The sequence below is a fragment of the Muntiacus reevesi genome, chromosome X, assembly GCF_963930625.1.
Source record: "Muntiacus reevesi chromosome X, mMunRee1.1, whole genome shotgun sequence".
NCBI classification, from domain to species: domain Eukaryota; kingdom Metazoa; phylum Chordata; class Mammalia; order Artiodactyla; family Cervidae; genus Muntiacus; species Muntiacus reevesi.
In genome coordinates, this window is record NC_089271.1 from 13,382,103 (window position 1) to 13,407,018 (window position 24,916).

At 38.8% G+C, this 24,916-nt stretch overlaps 1 protein-coding gene across 1 annotated transcript in view; it reads right to left on the reverse strand.

The window, feature by feature from the left end:
* The window catches only part of ACE2 (angiotensin converting enzyme 2), a 45,251-nt gene extending 20,868 nt beyond the window's left edge, over positions 1-24,383 (reverse strand). The window contains exons 1-8 of the mRNA XM_065915180.1: positions 23,972-24,383; positions 12,589-12,747; positions 10,972-11,062; positions 9,131-9,274; positions 7,699-7,811; positions 6,785-6,890; positions 3,289-3,386; positions 900-1,069 (exon numbers count right to left, since the gene is read on the reverse strand). Of these exons, the coding sequence (XP_065771252.1) occupies positions 900-1,069; positions 3,289-3,386; positions 6,785-6,890; positions 7,699-7,811; positions 9,131-9,274; positions 10,972-11,062; positions 12,589-12,747; positions 23,972-24,157 (1,067 nt within the window). The 5' untranslated portion in view covers positions 24,158-24,383. The remainder of the gene's footprint in view (positions 1-899; positions 1,070-3,288; positions 3,387-6,784; positions 6,891-7,698; positions 7,812-9,130; positions 9,275-10,971; positions 11,063-12,588; positions 12,748-23,971) is intronic.
* Between the last annotated feature and the right edge of the window lie 533 nt (positions 24,384-24,916).

Sequence of the window (24,916 nt, forward strand, 5' to 3'; positions counted from 1 at the left end):
TGGCAATTACATACCAGTCCTTTTCAACTTGGCAAGAGCAGTTTCAGGCAGGTGAGTGGAGGGGTCATATTTCAGTAGGTGTTGTCATTTTCCCTCCACTCTGAGCACACCATCCCCCTGATAAATACCCTTTAGGGACTCCCACTGCTCAGGAACAAACTCAATCTCCTTTATACGCCCAATATGACCTCTTTTTCTTACTTTGGTTTTTTTCTATTCTCTTTGACACAATTATAAGAATAGGTACTTACTTAATGTCTACTGTGTGTAAGATTCTGTGCTAGGAAGCTTATTTACACTTCCTCACTACTGGAGTCGGTAAGCTCTGGCCTGCAGCTGGCCACTTGTTGTGATAAATTAGACTTTACTGTGACACAGCCCCAACCACTTGTTTCTGTATCATCTCTGGCTGCTTTCATGCCACAAGGGCAGACACGAGTAGTTGCAGCAGAGACCTGCAAAGCCTAAAGAGATGATTTAAGTACTCTCTGTGTTTCTCCTGTGATACATACCAGATTTTCTATCCACTTGTCTTAGTTCACTCAAAAGAAAGAAACAGGGAGGGGGGATTAATGTCTGATTCATATATTCCATCTTCCATAAATCTTCGCACCAAGCCTTTCCTAATGGGGGCACCACCATACTTGTGACCATGAAACTCTAATGAGTGCATATTATTTCAGACGAGGTAAACTGTCTAAAGGTGCAATTGAGGGCCTGATGACAATCCCCTTTTCCTCGGAAACCCAGATGTGGTCTCATGGACTCCCAGCCTCTATTCAAGGAAAATTCACTCCTCTCTTCAGTGCTCAGAGAAGTAGACGAGGAATCCAAATTCATCCTCATCCCTCCATTGTCTCCCGTTTGAGTACTGGCAGTGTGAACGTCAGTCTCACTACCTGAAGTCACCCTTCCCCAAGTCCCACGCTGTGGGGTGGCAGACCACCTTCCGGCCATCGCCTGGCTCAGTCAGCATGGAGTTGTCCCAGAATCCTTGAGTCATGTGAGGAAGGCTGATAGACACAAAGAACTTCTCGGCCTCCCTGAATATCCTTTCTGCATCCCAGGACTGGGGGAAAAAAAGAACAGCATTTAATTGTAGCATTAAAATCACAGCATTCTTTTGTTGTGCATGTACAAAGGCAGAGCCTTTCTGAAAGGCAATTTGGTAACATGTACAGACAGCTTTCACAGCGTTTATACTCTTTGTCTCAGTAATCCAGTCTCTAGGGAACTAACCTAGGAAATTCTCAGAAATTAGGTCAAAGAATTATATTTTAAATGATTTTTATTACTATTTTTCAATTAAAATATATTTGACAAATTGTATAAGTGTTACAAAATGATTTTTAATAGAGGGAAAAGTAGAAACAGCCTCCAGAATGGCTAAATAAATAATGATGCCTTTGTGGAATGGAAAACCTAAATAGATTGAATTTATAAAGAATTTTTATTGATTTTTTTAAAATAATAGTGAGAAGATAAAATATGTAAAACACTTATGTAGTATAATTTTAATGAAGAAGTGCATTAAAATGTCAGGAGTAGACTGTTACTATGTATGAATTTTTCTGCCTTTATTCTTTATGTTCCAGGTATAAACACAAGTAGTAATGACCTTCTCTTTGCTAAAAACTGTTCAACTCAAGACAACAACTCTTGACTGAGTTCTTTCAGTGAACAAGGCCCCAGTATTAGGCTGGGGATTATTAGTGTTTGCATCAGAGGAAGACACAAACAATAAAGCAAACATGAAGTCACATGCTTTCGAAGTAAAAAAGGCCCACTTGTGACCGAGCGGCCAATGGGTAGCTGGGCCTTGGCTTCACAGTCTGTATAAGAACCTGAACTTTCAGAATATTCTGGAACAGCAGAAGGGCAGCAGAAGGTGCCTGCCATTCAGCAAATCTTTCTGGGAACCAGTGTCCCTGGAGCTGACCAAGACTTCTTTGGAGATAAGGCCCATACATCAGTCAAACTAAATTTGTACAACTGGCAGGTAGTTCATGAATCACTTTTTAGTGACACAGAAAACTTCCTCTGATCTTAAAAACCATTTAATTTCTTCTCCCATGTCCGCTATGAAAATATGAAACTGGGTATAAGAGACACTATGGATTGTTTTGGTTTTTTTTTTGCCTTTAAAGGCTTAACATCACACAATACTGCTATTGGTGACTAGGGTATTCTTAAGGAAAATGAACGTATACCAAAAGTGTGTAGACTGGCAAGCACAGTTAATATCGGTTGAATGAAGAATGAATGGGTAGAAAACCAGACTGGAAATACTGCAAATTTTGGGTTCCAACCTTAATTGCCACTGACTGTCTTTGTGACTTTGGGTGAATCATTTACCCAAGCCTCAGTTTCCTCACCTACGACATGGAACTATCACAATATCTGCCCTGAGAGTCTCATAGATTTGTTGTAAACATAACATTAGGGGAGATGATAGGCGTGAAAACACCATAGACAGGCTATGGAGGTACATAAAAATGAGCCCTTGCTGCTACTCAATTGTAAAATGGGGCTAGAACAGCTGCAGGAGTTTGGGGGCTCTTGAAGCTTCACGTTTTCATTCTGCTATGGACTTATCTCAGGAATATGTTATGCAAGTGAAGGGGTTCATTACGTAGTTGCTTACAGATTTAAAACTGTTCACAAGCAATGCATAAATACTAACGTAAATCACAGTGCAACGATCTGGAAAAATATTACACAGCTAATAGATGTATGATTATAGATTCTACCCAGAATTGTAGAGTATTAGCTCAATAAAGAAAAACACATAATTACAACTATAATATGCTTTCATCAATGGAAGGGAACACAGAGAATTAAAACAATTATTCCAAGATGGTAACAAAAAGTTTCTTTGCAAACCATTGCAGACTCTTATGGTATCTTTAACAATAATTATTTTTAATATGCAAAAATCTCCTAAAGATATCCTTTTTATCCCCTATTCATAGAAGTTACTGACTACATAGCAATGACTAATTTTAGAAAGAATCATAAGTTCACAATTCCACATTTTATTGCTTAATGGAAAACCAGGTCATCTCCACTTTTAGTTACTTTCAGCAAGATCAATGCCATACTTATTCTAGGTACTTGATGTCATGGTCATTGTAAACTACTTTTCTATGAAAAGACACCTACATAAGAAATAAATTTAAAATAGCTTGAAATTTTTCTCATTTACATGACTTTATAACATAAGAAGAAAAAGGTAGCATACAGAGGAATGAGGTTGAGCATTTAGTTTTCAAGGTGTCTTCTTCCTACCTGGTTCTCCATTTTTTCAGTAACATCTATGCTTGGTTTGTGTTTAAAGGGGACTGTCAAAGAGTACAGATTTGTCCAAAATCTCCCCCACATATCACCTATTAAAAAAAAGATTTGTTAATATGTGATAAAGATAGTAGAAGTATAGACATGATTTTATATAGCACATGAGGTAGGACTGGTAAACAGGCGATAGAGTATTTTAGATTTAATTTATTGGGTTGGCCAAAAAGTGATGTTACAGAAAAACATGAATGAACTTTTTGGCCAACACAATAGTTCCTGTGCTTCCTTTTCACTACCTCTTTTCCTCTTCTCTTATTTTATATTTTCAACATTCCCTTCTTTTACTGTCTCATCTAAAAGGTTAAAATGGCAAGAGGTGATGTGATGAGGCAAAGCTTGTTAGGGAATCATCCCTGTTTCTTTCATTTTAAATCACAAAACTCAGCCGTTAAAAAGAATTCATTTGAATCAGTTCTAATGAGATGGATGAAACTGGAGCCCATTATACAGAGTGAAGTGAGCCAGAAAGATAAAGACCAATACAGTATACTAACACATATATATGGAATTTAGAAAGATGGTAACGATGGCCCTATATGCAAAACAGAAAAAGAGACACAGAAGTACAGAACAGACTTTTGAACTCTGTGGGAGAAGGTGAGGGTGGGATGTTTCGAAAGAACAGCATGTATATTATCTATGGTGAAACAGATTACCAGTCCAGGTGGGATGCATGAGTCAAGTGCTCGGGCCTGGTGCACTGGGAGGACCCAGAGGAATCGGGTGGAGATGGAGGTGGGAGGGGGGATCGGGATGGGGAATACGTATAACTCTATGGCTGATTCATATCAATGTATGACAAAACCCACTGAAAAATAAAAAAAAATAAATAAATAAATCACAATTCAAAGGCACAATGTATTAAATATGTAGGACATCATAGCTACTATAGATTAGAAATAAGTTTATATAGTCCCTCATCCATGGGACAAAATACTACAAATTAAACTGTTAGTAATCTATGATATTGAATTTGAGAGAGAGCATATAAACAGATTTGTGGTTGCTAAGGGGAAGAGGGAATGGGGGAAGGATGGATTAGGAGTTTGGGGTTAACAGATGTAAGCTTTTATATATAGAATGAATAAACAACAAGGTCCTGCTGTATAGCACGGGAAATTATATTCAAGATCCTGTAATAAACTATAATGGAAAAGAAAAGAGAGCATATAGGATCATCATTCAGGAAACTCTGCTAATAACGAGTAACTAAGTTCCACTTTTATTACTATACTATAGTAATCTATTTAACTGGGTGGCTTTTCAAACATCTCAAACAAATGTTCAACTGGATTCCAAGGCCAGAAATCCTAAAAGAGAAAATGGATCTGGAAAAAAAAATCAATGTAACAGCAGGACCAGAATTCTGGCACCAAAGGAATGGAGCAAAATAACTACCTGAAGAATATGCCAACAAATTCATGTTTTAAAAGATAAAATTAAATAGAGATAAATGCAAAGTCCTATGCTTCAGCTGTAAAGAAATAGCTATTATAGAAATATGTGATATATGACATCAGGCTGAAACACAGCTCACATGTAAAAGACCGAAAGAGATCCAACAAACAGTGTGACGTGGCTTCCAAAATGCAAATGTCACCTTAAGGTAAATGAATAGAATTACCGTGTCTAGAACAAAGAAAGTCACAGCACCATCTTTATTCTATGTTGGTCAAACCTCATCTGGAGTAACTGCTCAGTTCTAAGCATGATATTTGAAGAGGGACATCAATAAAGTTTTATTTTATTTATTTGCTTGTCCAAATGAGAACAAGTAGAAAAGTGAGATTTTTAAAGAATGGTTGAAAGTCTGTGTAGGATATTTAACATAAAAGAAGAAAATAGTGTATACATGATGATGAGAATAATAGTAAAATATACTGAATACATACTCTTGTGCCAGGAACTATGCTGTACCTTGACAATGGTTGTTTACAAATCTCTAGAAGGCCATCTTATGGAAGAAGAGTGGACATATTCTGGGTAACCTCAGAGCACAGAATTAGGCAGAATGAATGGAAGGCATGAGAGGGGTGTTGGTTCACCTCCACATAACGTAGGACTTTCTTATAATTGGTACAACGTAGTGATAGATGAGTCTATTTTGGAAGGAAGCAAGAGCCACCTCATGCCAGACAGGTTTAAGCAGAAAATGAATTACCAAAGAATGCCTGCCAAAGACACTGTAGAGAGTATTTATATATTGCTTTAGAGGAAAAAGTCTCCACTGCTCCTTTGTCCAGATTCCCTCCTGCTAAGAAAGAGGCTTGCCTGTAGAGAATCAGCTACTAGCAGCTTAGCTTGCCTGTGGTAGGCCTGCTGTGTACGCAGGACATAAACTTTCCAAACACAGATATTTTATTTTATTTTATTTTATTATTATTTTTTTCCCATTTATTTTTATTAGTTGGAGGCTAATTACTTTACAATATTGTATTTGGCCTAGGCTTTGAGGGTGAGGGAGTGGGGAGGGAGGGTGATCACTCTCTGGCGAGGAATAAGGGAGCTCAGGAAAGGGCCCCAGGTCTTGCCTGGTCTACTAAAGCTTTACAGAAGGATCCCAAGTTCTCTGAAGACCGTTCCTCCTCTTAAGCTAGGCAGGTGTCTTCATGAGGAGGATTTCATTGGTTACCCATATGATTCCAAACCAACTACTTTGCAGCAAAAGACGTTGTTGCAGTTGAACAATCAACTTACGAAGCTTTCACTCAGGCTATATCTTAATTCCAGATAGCTTTTCTCTCACCCCTGACCACTCCCAACCAACTAAGCTTCTCTCCTCTGACGACATGATGCTAAAATCTCACCTCAAGGGTCAGCCAATCAAGTTGAAGAATACAATTTAATTTCAGACCTCCCTGGTGGTCCAGCGGTTAAAAATCCACCTTCCAATGGAGGGGACATAGATTTGATGCCTGGTCCAGGAAGATTCCACACGCCATAGGGCAACCAAGCCTGTGTGCCCCAACTGCTGAGCCCACGCTCTAGAGCTCATGAGCTTTAGTTACTGAAGCCCATGTGCCTAGAGCCCAAGCTCTGTAACAAGGGAAGCCCATGCAGCATAACTAGAAAAAGCCCGCACACAGCAAGGAAGACCCAGAACAGCCAAAAAAATTAAAAAATAAAAATAAACCTGAGGATCTTAAAAAACAAAACAAAAACATTTCCCCCATTTTCACTCTCATCCTCTGGGGATCTTAAATAACCCCTTTATCTATGGGTTGAGGCCAACAAAACAACTCTCTGTGTATAAAATAATGCAATAGAGGACAATTTAAAATGACTTTTCTGTTGAAGACAGTGCTTTCAAAATATGATTTCTATAATGTTACTAATTTCATTCACAGAATTTTTCAAAAGTTGGGCCTCACCCCAAAATAACAACCTTACTGGTGGAAACAACAAAGAGCAAAGTAGACAAGTTTCTCACCAAGCAGATGGGCAGGGAGACATCCAGTAGGGCTGATATAGGAAGGGTAGGCATCCATCAACTTTGCCCTCACGTAAGCGTGAAGTTGTTCATATAATGGTTTAATCTGAAAAGCCCAGGAAGAGAGTTTAAGACCAAGAATAGCCTATTCCAATTTCCAATCCCCAACACTACAAAGAGGGGCTTCTTTAGACAGTAGAATTACCCTAAATTCTAATTTCTTCTCCTCTGAAATATTCTGAAGAGTTTGAAAGCATTCCTTCTTACCAGATATAGAGGATGACTAGTTCCACTGCATAAAACAGTGAACACATCTGGAGGGCTACAAACACCACACGGAAGGTGTGCGTGCTAAGTTGCTTCAGTTGCGTCTGACTCTGCGACCCCATGGACTGCAGCCTGCCAGGCTCCTCTGTCCATGGGACTCTCTAGGCAAGAATACTGGAGTGGGTTGTGGTGCCCTCCTCTGAGGGATCTTCCCAACCCAGGGATCTAACCCACATCTCTTATGTCTCCTGCATTGGCAGGCGGGTCCTTTACCATTAGCACCACTTTGGAAGCCCCACTTGGAAGGCAGATGCAAAAAATATATATATTCATTTTAAGATGCTACCTACTTCCTTCATTTTTAAATTGAAGTATCATTTATATATCATAAAATTTACCCATTTTAAAGTATACAGTTTTGTGAGTTTTAATAAAAGTATACTATTGGACAACCATCACTACTACTCAGTTTTAGAACATTTCCAATATTCCCCAAAGTTTTCTTGTACCCATCTGCAGTCAACTGCATTCCCACCTCCAGCCCCAGGTGATCATTGAACTGATTTCTTTCTCTATAGTTTGGCCAATTATGCACATTTAATATAAATGAAAAATCATATAATATGTGAACTTCTGTGTCTCATTACCTCTGCAAAGGTATGTTCCACATCTTTCATCAACTGGTCACGGCTGTAGTCATAGTCCCCTGCCTCAGCCACCTCATAGTCCCCTCTCCAATAGTCCCCGTAGTCCTCATAATCTGTTTTAAAAAGAAGAAAATAAGAACATCTGGAAAGGAAGAGATAAAGCACAGTATACATAGACTAGCCTTCCTGAGAGGTTAAAAAAAATCCAAAGACCTGCCACATTTTTATTGGCCTTCAGCTCAAAGGGATACAAATGAATAACACTAGCTAATGTGTCTGAAATTTAATTCATTATCTCATCTAATGAGCACAAAAACTCTACAAGATGGTCAGTATTACAATCCCCATGGTGCTGGGTAACAGCTGGCTCTTGGCTGATTACAGGATTCGTCCAAGGTCACACAACTGGTGAGGGTGAGAGGCGGACTCCTAGTCTCCTAACCCCAGGTCTCTACTTTCTCCATAGGCCAGTTGGCATCTTTAGCTTTAAAACATGTGATTGGGTCTTTGAATTCTCATTTTGTTTAGGGCCTTATATTTTCAACTGTAACCCAACCCATCTTGGACATGGCCACAGTGGGCCTGTGCTTGTTGGCAAATTCTAATATACACAGCCCATCTCTGTGTTTCATGCAGCGTCTCGTTATCAAGAAACACAAGCTTGGGTCAGGATAACAGCTAATAAACTTTGTAAATGTATTTTAGTAACTTTAATTTTTACATGCTCCTTGGCAATGAATGATCAGGAAGATGAGGAGAGAAGTAAACATTTGGATGGAAGGATGTGACAATGGGTTCCAGTCTCCAGTTTGCCTCTGACTTGATAATATGAGCTTAAGCGGCAGTGGAACACAGAAAGAACAGATGAAAAATGTTTTCCCTTCTTCAACCCCAGGAGGTAGTGAATGACCAAAACATAAATTTATTCACAATGCCACGGCTTCAGCTCATTATCCAGGCAGGAGGATAACTTGAGAGATATGGAAACTCCTCCCCATGTTAAGATTTTGATGACCACAGTTTCCAGCCTAAAGGATTCTGATTTGTTTCTTTTTGGGACACCGCTCTGAGGTAATCACACAAATGACCTTCGAGAATGAACTGTGGCCAGATGGGAGTTTAAAGGAGAGACAGTGTCTCTGTCTCTCATCATTTCTGGTAAATAGAATTTGTCCGTCCACAGACTACCTTAGAGCCCTCAGGAGCCTGAGCGCTTCCCAGACGACTGATTTGTTCGAGGTCTGCTAACTTAGTCTTGCTCTCAAGCCCTTTAAACTGTAGAATGTCAACTCACCTTTCCTTATTCCCTTATTCCCTCTTGGAGACATGTAACCTGAATTGTTCAGCAGGTGATTAATTTAGGGATACCCCTTATATCAAAGGACAGGCTTGGTAATTCATAAGAAATAGCCCCACAGCCCAGCGAACTTACTGTTGGCTCTTGCCATCTCATTTTCCAGGACCACATACTCTTCATACAATGGCCTTAGTTGCTTGCCGACCTCAGCCCTCCAGCCTTCCCAAGCCCAGAGCCTCCGATTGTAGTCTCTGCTGTTTTCCATTATGTCATCCAAACCTATTATCACAAAGCACCCAAAGGGAAATAAACATGCATTTTAGAAATTTTCATTTGTAAAGAATTGAAAGGCTGGCAAATATCAAGGTCATAAAGTTGTTCAATGAAATCTCATGATTCATTCATGTCCTCACCCTTATTTTTTTTATAAGTTTGCTTTACAATATTGTAGTGGTTTTTGCCATACATTGACATGAATCAGCCATGGATTTACATGTGTTCCCCATCCTGAATCCCCCTCCCACCTCCCTCCCCATCCCATCCCTCTGGGTCTTCCCAGTGCACCAGCCCTGAGCACCCTGTCTTATGCATCCAACCTGGGCTGGCGATCTGTTTCCCATATGATTTGTTTCAATGCTATTCTCTCAAATCATCCCACCCTCGCCCTCTCCCAGAGTCCAAAAGACTGTTCTATACATCTGTGTCTCTTTTGCTGTCTCGCATACAGGGTTATCGTTACCATCTTTCTAAATTTCATATATATGCGTTAGTATACTGTATTGGTGTTTTTCTTTCTGGCTTACTTCACTCTGTATAATAGGCTCCAGTTTCATCCACCTCATTAGGACTGATTCAAATGAATTCTTTTTAATGGCTGAGTAATATTCCATGGTGTATATGTACCACAGCTTTCTTATCCATTTGTCTGCTGATGGACATCTAGGTCGCTTCCATGTCCCGGCTATTATAAACAGTGCTGCGATGAACATTGGGGTACACGTGTCTCTTTCAATTCTGGTTTCCTCAGTGTGTATACCCAGGAGTGGGATTGCTGGGTCATATGGCAGTTCTATTTCCAGTTTTTTAAGGAATCTCCACACTGTTCTCCACTGTACTAGTTTGCATTCCCACCAACAGTGTAAGAGGGTTCCCTTTTCTCCACACCCTCCCCAGCATTTATTGTTTCTAGACTTTTGGATAGCAGCCATCCTGACTGGCATGAAAGGGTACCTCATTGTGGTTTTGATTTGCATTTCTCTGATAATGAGTGATGTTGAGCATCTTTTCATGTGTTGTTAGCCATCTGTATGTCTTCTTTGGAGAAATGTCTGTTTAGTTCTTTGGCCCAGTTTTTGATTGGGTCATTTGTTTTTGTTGTTCTGGAATTGAGCTACAGAAGTTGCTTGTATATTTTTGAGATTAATTCTTTGTCAGTTGCTTCATTTGCTATTATTTTCTCCCATTCTGAAGGCTGTCTTTTCACCTTGCTTATAGTTTCCTTCATTGTGCAAAAGCTTTTAAGTTTAATTAGGTCCCATTTATTTATTTTTGCTTTTATTTCCATTACTCTGGGAGGTGGGTCATACAGGATCCTGCTGTGATCTATGTCGGAGAGTGTTTTGCCTATGTTTTCCTCTAGGAGTTTTATAGTTTCTGGTCTTACATTTAGATCTTTAATCTATTTTGTGTCCTCACCCTTATAAGAGCTTCAAAATAATTCTGCAGAGAAAATAAACCACTGAGGTCACTGAACTACTAACTTAATTAAACTACTTGAGTGTGACAGGATTTATAGTGAAGTTTTGTTAAAACTTAAAAGAGCATCCATGTGCTAAAACACACACATTTGGAATTTTTCCCTCTTTGGATTGTCCATCTGAAAGGCACAACATCATCATCTGGTGTTAATCTCATTTTTAAAGCTTGGAATAAAAAAAAGTAAATTTTATAATCACTGCTCAAAATTAATGGCCTACCTGGTTCAAGTGCTAAACACTCCTGTGTATTTGGGTCCAAAACTTTTCCAGTACTGTAGATGGTGCTCATTGTATTTAGAATCGTGTTCAGCTACAAATTAAAGATAATAAACAATGTTAAAAAAAATGGAAGATATACAAAAGAGAATGCTAATGTAGAGATGTCCTTTCAATCATACAATTTTTTTATGCCTCAAAATACAGAAGTTCACATCTTCTTGGCCAAGTATCTTCTTTTATGTAGGGTTGGAATATCTCAGTTAAATTTTCCCATCATCAACTAGCACAGACTGCCCTTATAAGCATATGATAAATACATGTGTAGTGACTGGAAAAAAAACCACATCTACCAAAATCCCAAGAATGTTTCTTGCCTACACATGCAGAGTAATGCATTTCTTGTTCCATTCAGGCTTCACTGAGTGCACATTTACTGAACATCTACTATGTCCCACACTCTGATAATTATGACATGAACAAGTCACTGGTCTTTAAAAACCCCACAAACATGCTACAGTGAGTCATGAAATCAGTGATTACATAACAGAGTGACAGGTGCTACAACTATCACCAAACAGTGATGTGGCAGTATGGGGGGAAGTGGTTGAATTTAGTAACTTGGAAATTCAGGAATGGCTTCAAAGAGGGGGCACATTAGAGCTGTGTCTTGGAAGAACAGGATGTCAAACCCCTGCTCCCTTTCATGCAGACACGAACCCACTTGGAGTGCTGCATTCAGTCCAAGGATGCTGACAAAATGAAGCCAGCAGCCAGGACTGGTTAGGGAACTTGAAACCATCGTATAAGGAAAAATCAACAGATGGAAGGATGTTTTAGGCTAGAGGAAAAAGCCTCAAATAGTTAAAAAAAAAAATCTGCCTTCCTTTATTTGAAGACTATTATAGGAGACAGCCATTTGGCTCCAGAAGGAGGTAGAAAGTGGAGGTAAATCGCTCTATGCTCAATGGAGGAAGAATCTTGCCATTACTTACAGGGACCCACATATGGAAATGATGTTTTAGAAAGAAGTGACTCGACTATCCCTAAGGTGGTCTGAGCTGGGGTGGTTTAGCCACATGTTAAAGAAGTTGCAGAAGACAGTCAAGAATGAAAGGGGCGGAGGATTAAATGACATATCGTGCTTCTCAAGCTTAGACCTTGCTGATATTTTAGACCAGACAACTGTCACTGGGGCTTCCTTGTGCTTTGCAGTGTTTAGCAACATCCCTCCTCACTAGAGGTCAATAACACCCTTGAACAGTTGTGACAACCAAAAATATCTCCAGACATAGTCAGATGGCCCTGGTGGGCAAAATCACTCGCATTTGAGAAGCACAGACACGGACTAAGTGCTTGGTCCCGAGGAAGGCGACCTCTGTCACTGTATCTATAGACCGCAGAGCCTTGACAATCCTAGTTTAAGAACGTGTCCCCCTTCACTCTCAAAGGATCCCAATTTGGAGGATAAATTACGTGACCACCCCACCGAGGCACAGCGCTCTTTCTATTGTGAGCATTGCTAGGTTTGCAGATAAAGTAAGCAGCCCTGAGTGATGCTAATGTTTAAGATTTCTCCAGTATTTCCGTTCTTGGGATCAGTGCTAGCATGTCACATACTCGTTTGCTCTTCTCCGCCGAGAGCACTGAGGTCCCACTCTGCTGAAGGGCCTTCAACTGACGCTTGAGTGTGAAATTCTGAATTTCTTCGAGTGAGTAAGTTTTGGCCATCCTGGACTGTTCTTCATAAAAGGCAGACCATTTGGCCCTGGCTTCATTCTGAAATGACAACAACAAAGAATGAGGTTGAAGTTAGAGTGGGACTGTTCAAATAGACAGAAGATACAAGTCCAAAGAACATCTGGTGAAACATCTAATATTTCCTGAGTTATTTAATTCTCTACTTCATTGAAGGTCAAGGTTTAGGTTAAGTATGACCAAGCCACTCTTGGTCACTCTCTCTTTCTGGCCTTTTGCTTCATTTTCCCAAGGGTCCTGTCCCCAGAACTGGAAGTGAATTCTCACAGATGATTTATGTTGTGGAGTCCTGGAATGTACAGCCTTAGCACTGTGATGTGGGTGAGTCACTCAAGTATTCAATGATGAACACTCTAAAGGGAGAGCTCAGCAGAGCTCAGAGCGGATTTCCTGAGAATGCAGCTTCTCAGGGTGATGAGAACCATGAGAAATAACCAGTTTGCAGGAAACTTCATAGTACTGTGATTTACCGGAGATTCTGATCTTGAATTTTGATCCCCAGTTCAAGACTGCCCTGAACATGGCCATTTGGTAGCCATGGTGATTATCCTCCCACCAGGGAAACCAAGAAGCAGGTAGTGATACCAGGGTTCACTTGCCCCCCATCTTGACCTCTCCATATGTATCCAATGCAGTTTTCTCTCAGTGTACAAGCTCACTTCCATTTACCAAAGGCTAAAACGAGCAAGCACTTTCTACACTGTGCTCCTCTGTATAAAAGAGGTAGCATATGAGGCACGTAAGAAGTCCATTCCTCGCACCAGACACCTCTAACTAGCTGTGTGACCTTGGGCAAATTACTTAGCCTGAGTCATGTTACCCTATTCATAAAATGAGAGGAATAGTAGAACTTACTTCAAAGAGTTGTTGAAAGGACAAGAAAATTTAGCAAATAATAAAATGCCTCTCAGAGTCCCTGATACATCCTAAGCACTAAAAAAGGTAGCTACTTAATCACTTACAGAAAAAAAAGTCCTTGTCCTTAGCTGCTTATTGTTTTATCAAACAGATAAGATAATCATGAATGTTTCATTACTGAAACATAAAAACACAAAAGCCTATGATTCCATATAAACTATAAGCGGGGCCAAGCAGTTCCTGTTATAGGGACCAGATTTGGCAAGGACTCCTGGAGGAGGCGGAACTTAAGACAGATCTTAAAATAGGCAAAAAATAGATCGCTATAGCGTACTTTGCAAAATAATTAACCTCATTTGATTTTCTTAAGAAAAGAGATAGAAAATTACTCTATTTCCGTTTTTTGTATGTGAAGAAAGAGGCTAAGAAAAATAAACAGTAGAGCTGGCAACAAATTGCCAGTATCTGAATCCTGGATCCTGAGATGGGCAGACTCTAAGACGGCTCCCATGACCCCTACTTCCTGGTGGTACACCCTCGTGTGTTTCCCTTCCTTTGAGTGTGAGCAGGACCTATGACTCACTTCTAACAAGGAGAATACAGCAGAAGTGAAGGATATACATGTTTATGTTAGATAAGACTGTTTTCTTTGTTTGTTTGTTTGTTTTTAGCCACACAGCTTGTGGGATCTTAGTTCCCTAACCAGAGATCAAACTCGTTCCCTCCTGCACAGAGCCCTAACCACTGGATAGCCAGGGAATTTCCAAGGCTATCATTTTTATCTTGCTAGAAGAATCTCCCTTGTTAATACTGATGCAGCAAGATGCCATGTTGTGAGCTATCCCATGGCTAGGGCCACATGGTGAGGAATTCAAGATAGCCTCTGACTGACATCCTAAGGAACATACAAGGATCTGAATGCTATCACTAACCACATTAGCTTGGAAGTGATTCATCTCCAGTCGAGCTGTAGATGAGACCACAGCCCTAGCCAGGACCTTGATTGTAATCTTGTAAGACTCAGAAGCAGATCCAGCTAAACTATGCCGGGATTCCTGCCCACAGGAACTGTGAGATAATAAATATGTGTTGTTTTAATCTGGTAATCGTTTACTCAATAGATAATCTTTTGTGGTAATCTTTTACACAATAGATAAACAGTAGAGATTCCAAAGCAGGACTCCAGGCATGACTGCGTTTTCTAGATTAAGAAATTTTACTTTTATCCTGTGAATACTAGGGAGTCACTTAGGGGTTGCAAGCAGGTGTGTGACATGATGAAAGTGCTTCATGAAAAGTGCAGCAATGGATCATACAAGAGAATAGTCACAGTCAAATGGAAGATGATTTCTCTTTATTGAGCACACACAACCCTTAGGAACTAATGCTCAATGAATCTGCACAATCTTGTGAGGTAGTTGTGATTGTCTCCAATTCACAAGTGAGGGAAATGCACAGAGCAAGTAAGCAATTTTGACTAGGTCACAGAGCTAGTGACTGGAAGAATCAGGGAATCAACACAGATATGTTGGCCTCTAAAGCTAAATGCTCTTAACCACTGGCTGTAGATTGGATTTAACACATTCTAGTCTTCTTTGTACCATGTCTGAATGAGAAGGAATGAGCTATGGAAAGAGGAGTTCGGTCTACAGCAAAGATTCATTTACGTAACCCACCACCCTCCTCTCTGCCCCTACCCTTTTTCATCCAATCCAGGATGATTTACAGCAAAATTTCTGGTAAAATTTGATCCCAAACTAAGAGAATTCTTTTATTTTCAATCTCCCTTGGAGACAACCCAGAATCCCCAAAAGGCCTCAGTCTTAAAACATTTTTAAAAATTATAATGTATGTGGGAACTTTGAAGATATCTGTTTTATTTGTCATTATCATACTAGAAGTGTTATACTTTGTATCACAAAAACATTATGTTGTCTTGAGTTTTGACCCCTGAGGATACACTGTTCCATCTCAAGCTGTTCTTTTTAATCTTATTTAAAATTTATTCCATATTCATACTATGAGGTTCCTATGCCTAAATAAAACTGACAGCTAAGCAGTTACACAGAGAATCAAAGTCAGTTCATATATACCAGCCAAGTTCCTTAGATAATGCTTGACAGCTATATGTAATTTTTGGACTTGAATGATGAATGAATTGAAGCAAATACAGTTACTCACATAGCTACAGGGTTCAAAAAGAACTATTACAGGTCAGATAAACAGCATCCCATACTGCCTCTGTGCAAAGGCAGAAGAGCTGCAATTAACACAGCAAACATTTCTGCAGCCATTGATGGGGGCTTGGGGTCAAGACACACATTACTCAGTACAGTCACAGGAAGTTAAAACCCTCTCTGACCTGCTATGTATAACTGTAGTGGATACTATATTCTCATCCTATTGAGAGATCCTTTGTCATTTCAAGGACTGAAAATATAAAATCCTAAATTATACTTTGTGTGTCTGTTAGTTGCTTAGTCGTGTTCAACTCTTTGCAACCACATGGACTGTAGCCCACTAGGTTCCTCTGTCCATGGGATTCTCCAGGCAAGAATACTGAAACAGGTTGCCATTTCCTTCTATTCCAAAAGATATCCTGTTCTTTTTGGCCCTAATGATATGCAAGTTAAATATGATCTCATTATGCTTTTAGGTGTTTTCATATGAGCTTTGTCTTAAGTCATAGGTCTTGTGGTCTCTACCCAAATTATGATAGTTTTATTTAAGCAATTAAAATGCTTTTGTGGTAAGTTATTTGAAATGCAAAAAATTAAAATTTCATCTTCTTTTTTTCTATGCCTCACTATCAACTCCTAGGCTATTCTTTCAGCAGTCTCTAAACCACTTCTTTCCCTGGAGGTATGAGAGTCTCCTGAAGACAGAAGATGAAAAACTGAAAGGAACCTTAACATCTAGGCAGCGACTTGGGGCCCAACAAGTTCCCAGGGAACCCTCCACCCTCAGGCCCCACATGTTGGCCCAGTATCCAGACATAGCTCTCAAACCACATCAGATTTAAAGATGAAAACTGCCTTGATTACTTTTCAAGGAGGCCCAGATATGTGCATATTTTAAAAAAACACTTATTCTATTCAACAAAGTAAGGAATCTAAATTATAAGAATATGAATTCTATTGCTTTGTCTTGAGAATCAAAATTTTATTTTTTCTTTTTCCAGATAGGAGGAAGCAGTGTGGCTTTCAAGCATTTTAATTTTTTTTTTTAATTTTAGTTCATAGGCAAAAAAAAAAGCTCACTCCTGAAATTGGGTCCTGCCAGAAAGTGGCCCACCAGATATATATTTGATATATTTCATAATAAAAATATAATACAGTATAAATAACATAGCAAATGTCACAAAAACCTCTACTCGGTTTTTAAAATGTTAACACTTTATAATAGTTGCTTCAGACATATTTATTTAGTGGTTAGAGTCAATAATATCATATTATATACTCAAAAGTTACTAAGAGAATATATCTTCAATGTTCTCAATGGTAATCATGTGATGTAATGCAGGTGTTACTTAAGACTACTGCTATCATGGTAAACATTTTGCAATATATCAGTGTATTAAATCAACAGCTTGTACACCTTAAACTTACACAACGTTATATGTCAGTTATATCTCAATAAAGTTGAGAAAAAAAGAAAATCTCTCTGCTTTTTTCACTTAGCATTACTTATTTTTTCCAGTTTTTCAAGTATACATTCCTTATTCATCTTAACTGCTGTATAATATTTAAGCATATGATCAAATTCAATTTAATAATTTCTCATCTATGAACATTTCTTGTCTTTAAGTAATACTTTTTTTTTAATCATATACATCCTTGTATTAGGTTAAATCATATAAAATTGTTAATATTTAATTTAAATCTGCAAATATATAAAGTTTCTTGAGTACACAGGTGAGGCTCTCCACGTGGAATTCTTGGAAGTGCAACTGATGGGTTAAAGCAAGTTTCAACTTCTACAGATATTATATTTTGGCAAATATGATTTTATGTCAATTTGGTGTTTCACTATTAAAACAATGGCATCCTGATTATTAGTCAGGTTAAACATATATATGAGGTGTATATATATATATATTTATTTATTTGAATTTCTTCTTCTATGCATTTGTTGCTCATATCATTCCCCCATTTTTCTAGTGAATTTTTGTCTTTATTGTTTAGTAAAATTTCTTTATATATCCTGGCTGTCAATCTTTTGTTAATTATATGTATCAAAATGTTTTCTCAAGCTCTGCTTCTTGTCTTGTGTGTGTACACATTAATGATGTCTTTTGGTGCACAAAAGTTTGTTTTGAATTCTAATGAAATGTATTTGCTCAGTCTTTTCCTTTATAGATTGATCTTTTTGTCTTTTATTTAATAAACCATTCTCAACTAAAACTCATTTAATAAACCATTCCCAACCAAGACTCATTTAATAAACCATTCCTAACCAAAAGTCACCTATATTTTCTTATAAAAGCTTGACTTGCTTTTTCTATTTAATTTTTGGTCTATCTTAAATTTATTTGTATCTATTGCATAAAGTAGAAACGCCTTGAGCTCTGGATCAAAAAAGGGTCCCTACAGATTTTTTAATTCGTTTCTTTTTTCCAGAGCTCTAGGAACCTGAATTAATTCTTGGTTAATTTTTTGGCTCAATATTCCTGCACCCTGCTAGTAGTATAAATTCAATTTCCACACCTATTAAAAACCTCACAGGTGAAACCGATTTTGATCAAGTCTCTAGAGCTGGACTCTGCCTACCATCTGTTTTTATAAATAAAGTTTTCATATTCACACCTGTTTATGTATTGTCTATGCCTGCTTTTGTGTTATAATGGCAGAATTGACTGGTCTACAGTGGCAGGGTTGAATAGGGACTGTAGGGCTCAAAAAGCCTGAAATATTTACTACTTGGCCTTTTACAGAAAAAAAAGTGTGCTGACCTCTGTACCAGATCTATACATTTGTAGAAAATACAAGGGTCAAAAGAGCATGTTAAGCAACATTATGGGAACATAATCAGCCAATCCAGAATGTGGGAGTTTCTCTAGGAGCAACAATTCAATTTTTCTGCAAATAAATTACAAAAAAAAAAAAAGAGGAAGGGCTCTATAGACTGAAAGACTTAAAGGACATCTGCCAAAATGATCAAGAGAGGACTTTGCTAGATCCTGATTAAAACAAACCAGCTGAATTTTTAAAATGAGATATTAGGGTACATTTGTATATTGCCAAGATAGTTGATTATATTGAGGAGTTATTGTTAAGTCTTTGACATGAAACTGGTATCAAGGTTATTTAAAAATTCTTACATTGAGAGCTACAAGGTGAAACATTTATTACATAAAACATATAGTTATTCCTTCAAAATAATCCAATAAACATGGCGTTAGTAGAAAAATAAAACAAGATTGGCTCAAGTGCTGATAATTGCTGAAGCTGGGTGGTGGGTATAAGGAGATTCAACATATCAGTCTCTCTTCTTGTATATGTGTTTGAAAATTTTTACAATAAAAAGTAAAGTAAAATCCATATAATGGAATACTATTTGGCAGTAAAATGGGACAAAATAATGATACATGCTACAGCATGCAAAGTGAAAGAAGCCAACCACAAAAGACCATCTAGTGTATAATTCCATTTATATGAAATGTCCAGAATAGGCAAATCCATAGACAGAAAGTAGATTAGTGGTTGCTGAGAGCTGGGGGTTTAGGGGAGGAAGAGTGATTGCTAATATGCATGTGCTTTCTTTTTGGAGTGATGAAAATGTTCTAAGATGAGATAGTGGTGATAGTTGCATAATTCTGTAAATATACTAAAAAATATTGAATTGTATACTTTAAATTGGTGAATTTTATGGTACACAACACAGGTGGTGCTAGTGGTAAAGAATCTGCCTGCCAATGCCAATGCAGGAGATGTAAGAGACACAGGTCCGATCCCTGGGTCAGGAAGACCCCCGGAGAAGGGAATGGCAACTCACTCCAGTATTCTTGCCTGGGAAATCCTACGGACAGAGGAGCCTGGTGGGCTACAGTCCATGGAGTCAGAAAGAGTTGGACACGACTGAAGCAACTTAGCACGCAATTATATCTCAATAAAGCTGTTGTTAAAAGTCCTCAATAGTAAAAGTAAAGAAAAAGAAAACCCACCTTATTCCCTAGGTCCTATAACTAGATCTGAAACCCACATGGAACTGCTCCAAACCAAAGGATTTAGCCAAAATTAAATGTTTTCTCTTTTGCCCAGTTACCTGGCACATACTGAGAAGCAGCAATAGTTCCTGACCACTAGGCTGCCCTCCCTGGGTGTAGCTGGTGGCCGCCTGGTGTCCTGCCAGAGTGCTTAGATCAATGAGTGTGTCAAATCTGGATGGCATGAAACATGTCATTTTGAATTGCTCAAGTTCAGTTTTATCAAATTACATCACTCAACCGGGACATTATCAAGTTTTCATGACAAAGGAAAACTAGTATGAACAATACTTCCAATGCACTTGACTCCTGTTAATCCTCCACATGTGGAACTTATCCACTGAAAAATCTTGACTGGGCCCATCTACTATCTTACATTTATGAGATAAAAAGTAAGTGACTTGCCCAAGGCATCACAGCCAGCTTAGCAGAATCAGGATAGCATCAGATTTCCTGAATTCCATCGTATCTGCATCACACTGACCTTTCCCCATCCCCATACCTATGTGTAGGTACTTACATATCGTGGGGAGTATGGGACACTCATTGCAGACAGGGTTGAAGTCTACATTCTCTCCTTGGGGACAGAAAAGCAGTTTAAAATGACCCTGCTCTGGGTTCACTGTGCCCCCGCCCTAAAGACAGAGGAAAAGGTCCAGGAAGCAGGTGTGCCCAAGGACTCTAGGGGCCTGACCACCAAAAGGGTAAGTGTGGGCCTTCTGCTGTCTCTTCACAGGTTCTGATAACTCAACAAGAAATATTTATGAAGTGTTCTGAGACCTCTGGGGCTCCAACAGGGCAGTCTTCAACGCTCCCTTCACAGTTGTGTCCACAGGAGTTGGGGGCAGCTGTAGTAGCTACTGCCAAACACTGGAACAAAAAACCAGGATGCCCCTGCCAGTGGCAGGATCCTTTCACTCTCTTCCAGGGAAAAAAATTGTCCAGGGACCTCCCATGTTGCCAAAGAGCTTCTGACTTTGCAAAAAAAAAAAAAAAAAACACACACACAGACACACAAAAATTCTTTGACTTACAAAGGACTCTTTCAAAAATCAAACCAACAATAAATGCAAAAAAAGTAATGTCATCTCACTGGGAAGAGAATTACAGTTTAATTGGTAAATGTTTGATCTCAAACATGAGAATTGTATTTGCTCTAAAGCAAGTGTCTGGTAATTAATTTTCATTGAATTTCTGAACTATGTGGAAATCTGTTTTGAACAAAGATTTTTCCTTATATCTATCTGATGGACCTCTCCTAAACAGGGAGCTTTGGGGACACTATACTGATCAAATTCTAGTGCCCTCTTTTAAACTATATTCTCATGACTTGATCTAAGAATTGTCACACTAGGTCGATTGGCTGATAAGCCCAATATTCTGACTCGGAATGTTATATCAAGGGATAATTATGAAATGACAGACTGCCCTCAATAATGTGACCATGATAGGATATGAACATACACATGTCATACAGCCCAAATTTCTCTTCCTATATTAGTTATCTATTGCTACAGTAGTACTACATAACAGACAACCCCAAATCTCAACAGCATAAGTGTTCATTGTGTGCCCAGAATCACTGAGTGTTATTGCCAGGCAACTCTGCTAATCTTGGCTGGATCTGCTTAAAACTCTGGGGGATTAGTTCCTGCCAGGACAACTATTCCACACATCTCTCACTCTTTACCTGGTCAATCCAGGCATGTACTCATGGCAAAGGCAAGGGTGCAAAGGAAAAGTCCCATTGTTCAAGTCCTTCCACGCCTCTACTTGCAAGACATCTGCTAACAGCCCATTGGTCAAAGTAAGTCATATGGCAAAGGACACACGGTCACATCACCTTCAGTGAGCTGGCACTGTAAAGTGACATAGCCTTGGGCATTGATATTGAGGAAGGTAAAGAACTGGGTTCATAAATGCATGCCTCACCCACAGTGGATCTACAATCCTTACATTCGCTTAAATATTCCCAAAACCTATTTATAGTTTTTAATGTCTCACTCTTTCAGATTAAAGAATGGTCTAGATTTACAAGTCTTACCAGTTTTACTACCTGTAACAGAAACAGCACCTCCTCCTATTTATTGTAAATTTATCTCTTTTGAGCTCTCAAAGGCACCACCTTTCTAATCTGAAGAGAGTTGGCCAATATAACTGGGAACATTTGTATCCTTTCTTCTTCCATCTCAGACTCATGTTTATTTTTCTTTTTGAGTTAGGCTTTGTAGAGCTAATTCTGTTTTCCCTTCTAATTCTCTCTCATCCCCATAAATCATTTCAGTGGCTCTTTCCTTGGAAAACATTCTCCATTCCTCCAATTCTTTCTATAAGCATGGCCATCAGCAGTGGACCATTATCTCAGCTTCCTATTCATCTAAGTACCTCTTGAAGCACCAGCTGCAGTTTCGTTTCATTAGGGGATCTCAATAAATGTGATAAGAGAACAGATGAGCCATTGTCCTCCCTGTCTATTGCCTCCTCCCCAGGTAAATCCACACAGATGCACTAATGCGCTTGTGTATGTATAATGTATAGTGGCCCTTCACCACTGCTGGAGGAAGGAGATACTGGGCCCCCTGCTTGCTTCTTGTATTTGCATATTTTCACTTTTCTTTAAAGGGCCCATACTGTCTGCACTTTGACTACCCTTCACGGACTTAATGCCCTTTCATTTCTGCCTTTCCTCTAATCAACCAGTACAACTCAAAAGTGATAGCACTTAATGATCCAGAGATGATTTCAACAAATATCACTACATCTCCTTCTGTAAAATGCCTTCTCAGTATCTGGGCACTGAACAGAACCGTTACACATATTTTCAGCAATTAGAATTACTTCTCACATTCACAGCAATGGTACTGTACTGTTCTCCCAGGCTCACAAGCACTGAGCACAATTCTGGTGGTTTTGTGTATTAACTGTTGTCACAGCAACCCTATGAAGCAAATATGAGTATTAGGTGGCTTTTCACAGGCAGAAAAACTAAGGCGCAGAAAGGTTCATTAGGTAGCTCAAGTTCACCCAGGTAGAAAGCGGTGGAGCCAGGATTTGGACCTCGGCAGTTTGACTCCAGAGCTCTTAGGCACGACACTGGTCTACCTTCAACACCGCCTATGGACCATTTGACTGAGAATGAAAACAAATGCACAGTGCACATCGAGATCAAATAAAACGTGAGAAAAAGCAACCATGAAGAGATGAAGAAAGGTAAGACCAAAATATGAGACAAGAAAAAAAAATGGTCTCCTATGACAACACTGGGCTGTCAAAATCTCCTAGATTTCTTAAAGCTTCAGAAAAACTGGGGGTGGTGAGGGGAATCTCCTGAGGAATTCACATGAAGCAGCAGATCTCAGACTGAATCTGTCCAGAATATAGAATCTTTCCAGTGAGTGGCAATAATTTAACTTAAACCTGTAACTCATTATTTGAAAAAATAAGATTTGAACTACATTTTTGAAAGAATGCGTTGCTGGACAAGTGTCACAAAAACATTGCTTAAATAATGTCACTCCATTTCCAGCACTGCTTTGAGATATGTGAGGGAAGAAACTTTCTAAATCCTTGTACTTGTCAAATAATACATCTTGCGTTCCCAGAGCATTCTGAGATTTGTCAGAACTGGTTTGATTATGGGTTTTCCTGGAGGGCTCTGTGGATCCCGTATGCTCTGGAAGTCCCTTAGAACTCCGTGACAATTAAGGAAGGAATTCCCAAGTCCAGCCTCATCCGACCCCTGGCAATCTTAATTACTAGCGAGCTCTTTCACTAAGCCTCCAGCTGCATATTTTTTCAGTTAATAGATGATTTGTAGAGAGTCTTTAGATATTCCTGTTGACATTGTAGGCTTGAGGAAATTATTAACTCAATAACTTATGGCATTTCTGTGACATGCTTTGAAAGCCTGACTATGATAAGAATTATGGTGGCAAATTTCTAAAGCATGTTCACTGGTTTCCAAGAATCTGGACTGAGACCAATGAATTATTTTGTAACATTTTTTCAAATAAACTCAAAGGTCAATTTTTCAGTCATCTGGGACTCCAGAATCAGAAATACTGAGGCAAACATCCAATCTCACAGCTCAGAGCATTTGTTTGATTTCCCTTTTCAGTTTCCTGGGCAGTAAGCTGATTTTTAAGAAGCAACCAATACCCCTCTGTAGCCATGAGAACTCACCATCTTTTGGACATTCTCATCAGTAATATTGGTGTTATAATTCCAAGAAGCAAGTGAACTCTGATAAGACAGGTCTTCAGCTTCATGGTTAAACTTCTCCAAAAATGTCTTGGCCTGTTCTTCAGTGGTGGATTGAGCAGCAGTTACAGCAACAAGGCTGAGAAGGAGCCAGAAAGAGCCTGTCATCTTTCTCTGTACGCCAAGATCCCATCCACTGAACAACTTCCCTAGAGTAAAACCTCCTCATGAGATTTTCTCTCTATCAGCCTTTGACCTTGGGTTGGGCACTGAGCAGGGAAGATGAAAAAAAAAAAAAAGGAAGAAGAAGAAAAAACTGTAAACAATCTGCTGAACCAACATAAAATTCATCCTGGAGAGGCCAGATATGTAAACAGATTTTAGAATGATTTCTTAGAGCAAATCAAATAAACAAATGTTATTCATTAATCCTAGAGAATCACAGCTCTTCTTGCATTTTTATGGCCAAATCAAAACTTGTACATTTGGTTAATATGTTCCTTAAAATCTGTTAAAGATACACTGAAGATATTAGGATTTTACAGTGACCAAAGAACTCTGTATTAGGAATCTTGGGGACTTACATGTTTTACAGACAAGTCTATTAATAATCACTTATCTCTCCTTCCTTTTTATTTTAAGCTCATATTCTCAAAAACTCTCCACTTGGATAATAGTTTCCTTTCCTAAGTATACAACTTTGCCCTTGTCTTTATAGAATTCATTTTTTTCTGGTAAATTTTCATTTTCATGGCCTTTTTTTTTTAAATTATAAAACTACCCTTCACTCCACAAGTTTACTCTCCTGATTTAACTTGGAAAAACTTTAAAAGGGTCCTTTTTTCTCTCTCAGATGATCACTGTGTGCCTCAATCCCTTTCACTTACCTGTTCAAAACTCGGTCAAGCTGACAAGGAAATCAGAATG